The sequence below is a fragment of the Callospermophilus lateralis genome, chromosome 1 (assembly GCF_048772815.1).
Source record: "Callospermophilus lateralis isolate mCalLat2 chromosome 1, mCalLat2.hap1, whole genome shotgun sequence".
Classification (NCBI taxonomy): Eukaryota; Metazoa; Chordata; class Mammalia; order Rodentia; family Sciuridae; genus Callospermophilus; species Callospermophilus lateralis.
In genome coordinates, this window is record NC_135305.1 from 181,093,538 (window position 1) to 181,106,358 (window position 12,821).

The 12,821-nt window shown below is 33.0% G+C and overlaps 1 protein-coding gene across 19 annotated transcripts in view; it reads left to right on the forward strand.

The window, feature by feature from the left end:
- The window catches only part of Slmap (sarcolemma associated protein), a 159,317-nt gene that overhangs the window by 92,397 nt on the left and 54,099 nt on the right, over nt 1-12,821 (forward strand). For 6 of the 19 annotated variants that reach the window (XM_077109190.1, XM_076839893.1, XM_076840661.1 and 3 more), the window contains exons 11-14: nt 1,436-1,604; nt 1,693-1,743; nt 2,384-2,434; nt 6,985-7,047. In XM_077109190.1, coding sequence (XP_076965305.1) covers nt 1,436-1,604; nt 1,693-1,743; nt 2,384-2,434; nt 6,985-7,047 — 334 coding nt within the window. The remainder of the gene's footprint in view (nt 1-1,435; nt 1,605-1,692; nt 1,744-2,383; nt 2,435-6,984; nt 7,048-12,821) is intronic. The other 13 variants (XM_076840261.1, XM_076840338.1, XM_076841023.1 and 10 more) reach the window with 5 other exon arrangements.

Consider the following 12,821-nt stretch of genomic DNA (forward strand, 5'->3'; position numbering starts at 1 on the left):
AAGTAAATGAGAATCAACAAAACCTAAGATATTCAGGGTTTTATTTTGTTCACCCTGAAACTGTTTATTTTTATCCCATTCCAAAGGTAAAGCCCAACTATTTAGTACTGGAATAAGCCCAGATGAATCTTAGAATAATCTGCTTGATTGCTGTTAGCCTTTAGGGATGGAGTTGATTCTGCTTCCACTGCCATTCCTTATAGCTGTGGCACATTTAGGATAAGGAGAGATCACATCATAGAGTAATGTCTAGTTGGTCCTTTGAAATCTTATATCTGAACCAGGCTCTTGGGAGTCTGAGGCAAGAGGATCTCAAGTTCAAGGCCAGTCTGGGCAACTTAAGAAAACATTGTCTCAAATATAAAAAATAAAAAGGACTGGAGATGTAACTCAGTGGTAAAGTGTACTGGGTTCAGTCCTCAGTACTGTAAATGAATGAATGAATTCTTATAACTGAGTTAGTGAAGACCCATATTATTATAATTCAAACCATGAATTGAATGCCTGGAAGATATTAATTTATTAGAGAAGACCAATGCATGGTCTTCTGTGTGGTTGGTTTACCCATGGTAGTTCTATTTTTATTCCATTCTTCTTTCTGTGGATTGAACCCAAGGCCTTGTGTGTGTATGCTATGCAAACACTATTACTACTGAGCTACATTCTCAGCCTTTTTCATTTTGAGACGAGGTCTTGCTAGGTTACCCAGGCTGACCTCAAACTTGTGGTCCTCCTGTCTCAGTGTTCCAGGTAGCTAGGATTACATGTGTGTATCATTGTGCCTAAATAGGCTATGATGGTTATAAAGATTGGTCTTGTTAAAAGGAAGTCTTTTTAAAAAAGACTTATACCATCATCCCTTTATCAAAGCATGATTTTGTTTAAAATTTCAGAATAAATTGTATTTTAGAACTTAAAAATTAAAACAATAATAATTTTAGGGGAACATATTACTTCCCACATTAAAATTGTGGTGTTTTGGGGTTAAGGATGTAGCTCAGTGGGTAGATTACCTGCCTAGCATGTGTGAGCCCCCTGGGTCTAATCCCTAGCACTATCAAAAAAATTTAAAAATAGAGTTTCATTTTGACCCTTTATCTCTAGATGTAATAAAACTGCTTGCTTGCTACAAGGTTTTCTTTTAGGTGCTATTATGGAGGAGTGAACCCAATGCAGATCACTTTTGACATTAGGTCTTTGTCTTTATTTTCTTTGCTGGTTTAGAAAAAATGGCTACATGTGACGCACTGGGTTTGATTCTCAGCACCACATAAAAATAAGTAAACAAAATAAAAATATTTTTTAAAAAAAGAAAAATTGGCATTATAAATACAATCTGAAATTTTGTATACATTCCTTAGAAGTTGAATAAAGGCAGTGCTGGCTTAGGCCTCTTAAAACAGCATCAGATTTAAATCTTCTTCTTCCTCAACAGGTAGCAGAAGGAAGACAAGAAGAGATCCAACAGAAAGGACAAGCTGAGAAGAAAGAATTACAACATAAAATAGATGAAATGGAAGAAAAAGAACAGGAGCTCCAGGCAAAAATTGAAGCTTTGCAAGCTGATAATGATTTCACCAATGAAAGGCTAACAGCTTTACAAGGTAAGTTAGCTAATCTAAAAATTCTTTTGATTTGATTTTTTTTTCTTTTTGTCTGTGAAATATCTTTTTCTTGGACTTTTATTTACAGTACGGTTAGAACATCTTCAGGAGAAAACTCTTAAAGAATGCAGCAGCTTAGGTAGGTATCATCCAAATTTCCTGTTTAAAGCTAAATTTTGTCATTATTAAACTTTTGACTTTGTTTATTATTTCATATTAGGTTCTTATTTTCTGTAAGTGGTGTTTTACATATTAGGTATAAAATAGCTACACTCTTAGAAAATTTCTTTTTAAGGGGCCTGGGTGGTGGCTCAGAGGTAGAGCGCTTGCCTAGCATGTGTGAGGCACTGGGTTCGATCCCCGGCGCCACATAAAAGTAAAAACAAATAAAGTAACAGTATTGTGTCCATCTACAACTTAAAAAATATATATATTTAAAAAAAAAAAAGAAATTTTTTTTTTTAAAATATGCTGGATTGCCACCAGTGGGCACCATTGTTTAGTCCTTGAGATAAATGAAATTTCTGCATCTGAGATGTTCTACTTAAATCCATGAACAGTAGAATCCTTTTTCTTTTGAGGTTCATTGGAAGGCCACTAAGCCTGAATTAATGAAAAAATAGCATGTTGAATCCTTCTTGTAAAAATAAATATAAAGTGTTTTATACAATCTTAATGTGAATAGGAATACAAAATGCCATGGTTACACTTGAGACCAAGTGTAATACTTAAAACATTACTTTCTCTGATCAGGCAATGATATACTGTCTTAATCCTAGGGATACAAGTTGATGACTTCTTACCTAAAATAAATGGGAGCACAGAAAAAGGTAGTGTAAAAAACTTAAATATTTTTCTTTCATGATAACCTTTTACTGTTTAAGCAGAATAGGAAATTCAGGGTTTTAAAGTTTTAACTGTTTGGAATGCAAAGCATACTGCTCACACATTATTGAATTCTATCATTTAAAAATCAGGGTTCCCTTTATTTTCTAAGACTTGTGCCATGATCTATTATTAGATATCCTTTGTTATATGGAAATTTCCATTAAATGATAAAAATTATAAAGTTCAACATTAGCAATGACTTGACTTAGTATAACTGTTTTTCTCCCAATGTAATTTTTAGAGAACTAGACTATCATTTTGTTCCATCAAGCTCTGCTTTTGGCTCCCCATCTTTTGGGGAGGGTACCGGGGATTGAACTCAGGGACACTTGAGCACTGAGCCACTCTCCAACCCTATTTGTATTTTATTTACAGACAGAGTCTAACTGAGTTGTTTAGCACCTCGCTTTTTGCTGAGGCTGGCTTTGAACCCGCAATTATCCTGTCTCAGCCTCCCTAGCTGCTAGGATTACAGGCATGTGCCATTATACCCAGCTGGTCCCCTGTTTTTAATGTGTGAGTTTATTTAAAAGCCCATTGTGCCTTGGACATGTAGAAACTGCTTTCTTTTTTCCATCTGTTTTATTGGATAGAGGAAATGAGGTCAGTTATTCTGCCATCAGAAAAAATTATTTTGTTAGTTTTTGGGTTGTGACCCTTTCTTCTAGACAGCATAGATGTTCTCTTGCCCATAACTTAAAGCCACTAGATATTGATTTTACTGTTACTACATGGACTGCTTTTTGCTCAATGACTTCTATAATCTTTTAGTCTTGAAGATACTTTTCGCCTTTTACACTTCCCCTTTCATCCAACGTTGATTGTCAGCTATGCCAAATTCTGCACTAAATACTTAGAGTACCAAAGAAATAAAACTATTTTCTTGTGTATACTGATATCACTATGTGCCTCTCATCTCAATTTTTATATAAAAATTAGTGGAAGATATCAAGGTTCATACCAAACTTCTATAAAATATTTAAACTCTATTAAATATTTTTTCCATATATCAGGGGATATCTTTATAGTTCTTGAGCAACAATCAAATTCTGGTAAAGTTGGGAAGTGGTTTATTTTTGTTTCGTTTGTTTGACTTGTTTTTAATCAAGAACTAGCAAAATAGGCTCAGGTGATCATTATATGTGAGCTGCAAGGTCAAGACCTAATAATATTTTGTTTATAATGGATTTTGGAACTCTCAATTAAGAAAAAGTTTCTTTAACAATTGCTATTTGACTATTCTCTTTATTTTTGTAAAATGCATCAATTTTAAAAATTCCAATTTGAATGAGTTTCAATTTGAGAATTTTTAAAGGTGTAGTTTATATTCATTGCACAAAAACTACTTGTTACTTTTCATTTAATAAACTTAGCAAACTGATGTAAAATGAATTAATCCTTTTCTTCTAAAACTTTGTCTTCCTTAAATGATTTTGTATTTTCTGTTATTATTTTGTTTATTTTTCTTTCTGGTATGTACACTTTTAAATCAGTCCCTCACTCTTTTGACTTGAATGTGTATTTGTTCATAGCATTAGAATTAACCTAAACTGAAAACCTCCTCTTTCTTCAATTGATAGAATTCTTTTATATACACAGAACCATCTTTTTACTATTTATATTTGTCAAATTACTGCATGAAGTTTTAGCCAGTTCCAACTGATTTGGGAATAGTAGAATGTTTTTATATTATAGAATATTATGGATTCCTTTATTCAAGATTAAATAAGATATTTTAGCTATTTAAAGGTAACTTCGTGCTTTAAGTATTTTTTCCTTATTGGTATATTTGGTTTTTGGCGATAATAAATTGAGTAATGTGGAGAGAGACTAATAGGATATTTTAAAAGATGCTAAGTAGGGCTGGGGTTGTGGCTCAGCGATAGAGTGCTCACCTAGCATGTGTGAGGTGCTGGGTTTGATCCTCAGCTCCACATAAAAATAGATAAATTAAACAAAGGTATTGTGTCTAACTACAACTAAGAAAAATGTAAGTGAATAAATAAATAAAGGTATTGTGTTCAACTACAACTAAAAAAAAAATTTTTTTTTAAAAAAGCTAAGTAGTAAATTTCTAAATAAACACAAAACCTTCATCACACCAGATTTACATAGTGAACTTTTGAGATGGGTTACCAGTAACATTCTGAATCACTTGTCATTTAATACAAACCAATTACCAAGCACTCCAATATTACCAAAATCTAGAACCATAATATTACCAGTTTTTAACTAAAATTATTCTCTAAGCAGTAGAACACCAAGAAGGATTATAAAAGAATATTTCAAAAATGTCTGAATATGTTAAAATTAATGTTTCTTCTAGCAAACGGCAATTTTTGAAATTAAATATAATGGAGCTGTTAAAAGCACAGGTTTTGTGCTATTTTTTGTATTTTATTTAATAATTATAATTTGAACATCTCTTAAAGAGTATTAAATAATGCAATCTAAAAGAAATATAATTAGAGCCACATATATGATTTAAATTTTTCTGGTCGCCACATTAAAAATATAAAAAGAAGCAGGTAAACAAATTTTAATAATATATTTTATTTAACCCACAATATCCAAAATGTTATTTTAACATGTAACCAGTTTTCAAAGATTATTAATGAAACCTTGCACATTACTTTTTTCTTACTAGTTGAATTCATCATCTCTTTGTTTTATATGTACATCTCTTTGTTTTATACTAGCCACATTTGAAAGACTCAATAGCATGTCTGGCTACTGACTGTAGTATTGGACAACATAGGCATAAAACATTAAAATCCATAGGAAACTCACATGTATAAATAAAACTCATTTTAAGTAAAGTGGTTTTCTACTTTACATTTTCATATTTGTCTTGTTTACATTCCTACAACACTGTTTAATATCATAAAGACCCCTTTTCTCACCAATAAATATCTACTTCCTTTTGGATTATCTGTGGCACACATTTTTGTAGCTTTGGCAGAGTGATTTCCAAAAGGCCTGAATTTAAGTAATAGAATATTAAAAGTGTCATAATATAAAAGCTTTATGTATACTATCCGTAAGACACTTTTCTTAAATGTTTAGGAGATGCCTTTGTAGAAGGGATATGTATGTAACTTTTATATTAATTTTAGAATTTATCTAAACAAGTTTATGATAAACATTTTTGTATCATGTTCAGATGTTAAAATCAGAGCGGATAAAAGGTTGATGTTTATCTGGTCAGATATGGTTGGGATATCCTACTTCAGTAATTTGAGTCTTTTGATATTGTTCTGAATTTTGGCTTCAGATAAGTTTCATAGAAGCCTTTAGTTAGGTTGAAATTTGGTTCCAGATGAGTTTTGATGTTTAACATGATGTTATGTAGTTTGAGTTTTGAAAGTATCATAGCTTAGAAAGAATTTATGTAAAATAGTTTTTTTATCTTTGTAGTTGCTATTTTACTAAGGGCTCCTTTTTTGCTTTAGTTGGCTCTGATTGATAAATTGTTTAAATTTTTTAAATTTTAAATTTCTGTAGCAGTTAGCATGTTTATGATGTGTATCTCAGTATTATGTTGTAACCAAGTCATGTGTTGATCTTTCTAAAACATGAGGTTATATCAGACTTTTTTTCTTCATGTTTTTGTCTATACTGATGGTTATTGTAAAGTGGAGTGCTCTGTAACTAGATAAAGAATAATAAATTTGAGAATAGAGGTAATGAAGGCAACTAACAGGAAGGATGTTGAGAGAGTGAGGCACCATCGTGCAGAGTTGAGATAATTAAAGAGGTAAAGTAGGCTGAGATAGAGAAGAGAAAGGAGGGTTTTACAGTGAGAGTGGTGCTGACTCATGCGTCCTTTTTTTGAAGATTTTAATGATTTCACACCTTTCACATCATATTGAAATATAATTTTAATACTGAAGTTTTCATAGAGAAAGGGTTATTTTATTTGTGTGTGTGTGTATATGTATACATGTATGTGTGGTGCTGGGGATTGCAAGTGCTCTAACACTGTGCTATATCCCTAGCCCTTTTTAAATTTGAGGCAACATCTTGCTAAGTTATCCAGGCTAACCTTGCACTCTTTTGATCCTCCTGTCTCAGCCTCCTGAGTAGCTGGGGTTACAGCAGAAAGGTATATTTCAAAGTGGGAGAAGCTGTTTAGGGCAGTATGTTTGGATATTTTTTGTTGTTGCTGTTGTTTTGGTTTGGAGGTTTTGTTTTAGTCTGGTGTTTTGTTTCGGGTTTTTTTTTTTTTTTTTTTTTTTTTTTGAGCTCTTTGGATAAAAACTGCACCTTTAAAAGCTCACTATTCAGGGGATAAATTAATGGTTATAAAATCACTATTTTCAGTCATTTAATTCTAAAATATGTTTGCTTGTAATATTAAAATGTGTATTCAACTTTTAGTAATCCTACTCAGAGTTACCCATGTTGATACATTTTTGTTTTCCTGTCTTTGCTGTTAGTTTTCAAAGACAGCAGCAAACTATATCCTTAAAGGTGTTTCTTTCTTCATTAGAGCACTTGCTTTCAAAGAGTGGCGGGGACTGCACTTTTATTCATCAATTCATAGAATGCCAGAGTGAGTACAGAGTATTTTTCACATTGATTTTAATAAAGTCAGGGACTGAAGTTGAAAAGTGAGAGTAATAATGAGGATCTTGATATGTTTATTATAGCAGAAGTACACAAAGCCAACTTTTGTGTGCCAACTAGACAGCAGTGAACCTTTTCAGACTGTTTCTGTTTTTGTTTTTTTGAGAAATATATTCCTATTGTATCAGCCTTCACAGAGTATTTTACATTAGTCACACACACAAAAAAAGACAAAATTTAAAACTTGTCAATGTGCCATCATTACTGTACAGAAATAAATTGGACTTTCAAGCACCTCAGCCTTTTATGTGAATACTTAATAAAGAGATGGTAACCATAATCTATTTTAAGTTGTAGTTCAATCACGATTTGAATTTTGAGGTTCTTAAATGAAGCCTTAAAAAGTTATTCAGTTTGGTCTGGGCACAGTGGCGTTTGCCTATAATCCCAGCAGCTCAGGAGGCTGAGGCAGGAGAACCACAAATTCCAGACCAGCCTCAGCATCTGAGCAAGCCCCTGTCTCAAAATAAAAACTTGTAGAAAAAGCTCTGGGGAGTGGTATTTTTTAATTAGTGACAAGCAGATTGCCACATATATAGTAAAAAATTGCTGATAATGTATATGCTTTTTCCTCTTGTGCAAACACTCTCAAGCACTTTTCTCTTCCTGTTCTCTTTGAAATGAATGGTTTTCCAAATTTTTATGCACATCCATCTACAATTTTAGGAGGATTTGAGAATTATAAAGGTCACAACTAGTATAAACAGCAGCATCAGTTCAGTAGATCAAGAATTATACTCCTTAGAGTATTTAAGGAAATGAGAAATTTCATTAAATGTTTTTAGAAGAGCTCTGATTTTTTCAGTCTTAAATATTATAATATTAAATGTAAGTTTAATACTACTTTGAGGCAATTTATTTAGTCAATGTGGCATTTCTTTTGTTCTTTCAAACAGTATTCATAAAGCAAAGATTGGTGCATCTTTATATTATCTTCTAATTACAAAAATCTCACTTTATTCAAAAACAGTACAGTGATTTGGGGCAAGATAATTGGTATCCACTGAAACCAGGAAAAAAGTATATAATCTAAAATATAAACTTTTTTAGAAGAAAAACTTTATACTTTTATTACATGTGATGATTCTTGGATAAGTTATTTTTATTTTGAACTTTCAAAGTTTATATTTTGAGCCCCCCAAAATAAGAGAATTGTCACAAGAATGTTTTACTGAGTTGCAGTTTGCAGAAATCCTTCTTTCACTTTAGTGACAAGAAAAGGTCACTAGCCTTTATTTTTATCACTTGATTATTTAAGAAAAAAAAATTTAATCTCTAATTTGTTGTCAAACATTTCATTCAAAGTAATATTATAAAAATATCTGTAGTTTTAATACAGAACAATGTTTATTTTAAATAAAGCAAAAGATGTTTCAGATTTTTATTGCATCATAGTTATGGGGGGAAATGGACTAAATAAACATAAGTGAGAGCACAAAAGTTAGGTAAATTATAAGAAATCCTCTCAATTAGAGTATTTGACCAGCTTATAAAATTATGTTTATAAGAACTATGTAATTGCATGGGAAAATATTAAACGTGGTACATAGAAAAAAAATCCATATAAAATCCCATTCCTGTTTACAAAGTATGGACCAAAGATGAGAAAAAATGAAATATAGGCATTCCTAGGTATCTGAATCCATTGGATTTCTGAGTACCAACAATAAAAATTTAAGCCAGAGCGGTGGCACACATCTGTAATCCCAGTGGCTGGGGAGGCTAAAGCAGAAGGATCATAAGTTCAAAGCCAGCCTCAGCAAAAGTGAGGTGCTAAGCAACTCAGTGAGACCCTGTCTCTAAATAAAATATAAAATAGGGCTGCGGATGTGGCTCAGTGTTTGAGTGCTTCTGAGTTCAATCCCCCTACTCTCCCCCGAAAAAACAGTGAAAGTTTAGACCATAAGCTAATATAACTAGGGTAAAGCCTATTATTTAAATGTTTGGTTTGAATTTCAAGTAGCAAGTAGCAGTCATTTGGTTAATGATGATTCTACTTGTATCTCAAAATTTTCTAAATTTGTTCAGTTCCTTAAATCTGTTTAGCCAGAGTTAAAATAGTATAGGTTAGTTCTTGCTCAGTTTATTATCAGAAGGAACATTTCATTATTTTATGACAAGCTGCCATTGTAGAAATTATTGATTTTAATGAGTATTATCACAAACAAGGCAAATTCAGCAAACATCTTACTCAGGTGAACTTACCCTCAGCACTTTTAAAACAATTTTGGAGTATTTATTGACGAGTCTACCCAGACTTTTGGGGGGGTTTTTTGCTTATAAGTATCATAAACTGGTTTATGATCTTGATCATAAAGTATAAATTTATTATACTGTAGTACTTAAGATTCTCAGTTCCTTTCAGTCTTGAAAAAAGCAAAGTTAAATACTTTGCCTTCATTATTTACTAGTGCTTATATAGAATAAATTCACCTTGTGCTTTAAAAATTATAAAGCAGATAATTCACTTCCTTTGTTTTTTTGGGGGGAGCGGGGGGTTGGGTTTTGGGTTTGTTGTTGTTGTTATTTTTTGTCTTGTTTTGTACCAGAGATTGAACCCAAGGGCACTTAACCACTGAGCCACATCCCAGCTCTTTTTATTTTTTATTTTGAGACAGGGCCTCCCTAGGTTGCTTATAGCCTCACTAAGTTGCTGAGTCTGGCTTTGAACCTGAGATCCTCCAGTCTCAGCCTCCCCAGCTGCTGGGATTACAGGCATGTGCCACCACACCTGGCTTCCTTTGGATCCTTTATGTTTATCTTTATTGTATTGATACATTTTTTTTTTATTGTATGTGTGTAAGAGAACATAATTGTTCTCCATAAAAAGACAACTTGATTTTTGGAAAATAAATGAGTTGGGACACATTTCAGACTTGTTTTCCTTTAATGGTAAAACAGATGATTTTTAAAAATGCTTCTTTTGACCTAAAGTTCTTAATCAAAGAGAAGGAGTTTGGAATTTAAATGTTTTGGGCTAGGGATGTGGCTCAAGCGGTAGCGCGCTCGCCTGGCATGCGTGCAGCCTGGGTTCGATCCTCAGCACCACATACAAAAATGTTGTATCCACTTAAAAAAATATATATATATTAAAACATTCTCTCTCTCTCTCTCTCTCTCTCTCTCTCTCTCTCTCTCCCTCTCTCTTTCTCTCTCTCTCTCTCTTTTTTTTAAAAAAAATGTTTTGCACAATTCCCTAAGCATAAAGTAGTATTCTGTATAAAAAGAGATTCATAGCATAAAATCTAGAATTAAAAAGTAACTTAAGTAAAACTTGCTCAAATTTTTTAACAATATTTTTTTCTAGGATTCAGAACATGAGTTTGGTTTAGTCAGAACTCCACACTCAACGTTCCCTGCACATTTTAATTATTTCAGATTTACTGTATTAACTTAATGGACACATTGAGACTTTTGTATTCTGTTAACGATGATTTCTGAGCCAACAAATTGTGCGCTTCTCAATCTGCTTCTACATGTCCATGAACTCTTGTGCTTGATTGACTTACATACTGAGCAAAAAATTGACAGGTGAAAGGTAGAAAATACAAGGCCATGGAGATCTTCCATCTCTTTTAGGCATAGTAAAAGTCATCTTTCTCTGAACTGTTGCCTGACACTTTGATTTTTCTTGCTGTTGTCTGTCCTGATGAGGGGAGAGGCATTTCTGCTGGGCACCAGAGAAACTTTCTCTGAAATCTATCTTTTAGAGATAAACTTTCCCCTTTACCCAGAGTATCTTCCTCTTGATAGTGGATTTAGCATTTCTCCTGAAGTGAACCTCACGCCTTTGTATTCTTAATCCATGTTTACCGTTTTGTTATTATTAGTTAAAAATTGAATTATCTTAACGTTTCGTATCTTACTGGGCTGTCTCCTAATTTTCAAAAAATTCTCTCCTTGCTCCCCACCTCATTTTGAATTTATAGGCACTATCTCTGTGTACTTCTTTTTTTCCCTCCTTCCTGCTAGGGCTTTGCTCTCACACAGAAATTGCCTTCTTTGGAGGAATGTATTGAATCAGTGTTGCTGTGTAACTGAATGTTTACTTTTCTTCCCTCTATGAGGTCAGCCTCTCTAAATAATCTCAGGATTATTCTAATTACATATTCTCCTTGAAACAGATTATTAAACTTTTTTTAAAAAAAAATGTATTTATCTAAGCCAAAACAGTTAATTTATGGCAAAGAATGGAAGGCACTTGATGTGTGTTAGATTATGTCCCTGGTATAGGAAACAGAGTGTAAACTAGATGGTGCTAATTTATTATTTCTTTGTCCTTAGTTTGTCTAGTCTAGGATACATTAGAGAATTATATTAACTAATTTTATTCTGCAGAATTGTATAACCTCGTGAGGGTCTGCATTATTGTAATTGTAACACAGAACCTTTCCTTTGCAATCCTAAAGCTGTATTTCGACTTGTGAATTGCTACTCTCTGAAGGTAGAGAAGTTGCTAGCTTGCTATTGAACATTAATTGTAATTTTCTACTTTTGTTGTATCATGATGTTCGTTCTAGTATCAGTTTCTTTACCGTATTTGTCTTTTTTTAAGGAATTTTTTTTTTGGTAGTTGTGGATGAACAGAATGTCTTTATTTTTATTTGTTTATTTTTATGTGGTGCTAAGGATAGAACCAGTGCCTCACACATGCGAGGCAAGCACTCTGCCACTGAGCTATAGCCCCAGCCCCCATATTTGTCTTTTAATAATCTTTTTGGTAACTTTTGCTCATTTCTATTTATGATGATTAGAATTGGATTTTTATATGAATCTTGATTTGTCCTCTCCCTGGTAGTGATTCTGGGCAAATTAACCTCCATTCTCTCATTTACAAAATGGGATGGTAATACCTACCTCAGAGGATTATTATAAAAATTAACTGAGATTGTATTTACTAAGTGCTCTATAATGCCTGACACACAGAAATACTTGTTAGGTAGTAGGTAGAAAATATGTGGGTAGGTGGGATCATGGAGAGGTGTTAGCAGCTTTTTTTGTCAAAATAACCTGTTTTCCTTTTTTTTTTTTTTAACTCCCCATCGTCTGACAGTAAAGACGGTTGATCTGTCTTCCCTATCACCCTCACCCTTGCCAGTACCAGGGTACTTAACCAGTGAACTATATCCCCAGCCCTTTCCTTAATTTTTTTTTTTTTTTTTTTAATTTTTGAGACAGCGCCTGACTAAGTTGCTCAGGCTTGCCTCAAATTTGCAGTCCTCCTGCGTCAGCCTCCCAAGTCACTGGGATTACAGGCATACGTGACTATAGGCATGTGCCTGGCTATCTAGCTTTTTATTGTTCATGTTAAAACAACATTTTCTCATAATCTAGAGATTTAAATTACCATATGCATACCTTCTTAAAATTTAGTCTCAAGCACATTGCTTTGATGGCCTAGTTATAACATTATTTTTTGAAAGCCAACTGTGAGATTTAGAAATATTTTAAAGTTGGCAGTTATAGCAGCAGATTATCTAGTTCTTTTATATTTACCTACTCTTCTATTCCACCAGATTGTTTGGGATCCCTAGGTAACTAACATCGGTAACTAACATCAGTATGAGATAGGCCATGCTATTTGAGTTTATATTCTGCTTTAACATTTCAATTAGTTGTAGCTGTCATGTGAGGAAAATGGGTCTTTTGCTTTAAGAATTCAATCCAATCTTGGCACACCTGTGCTTTCTTTGAGGTCAT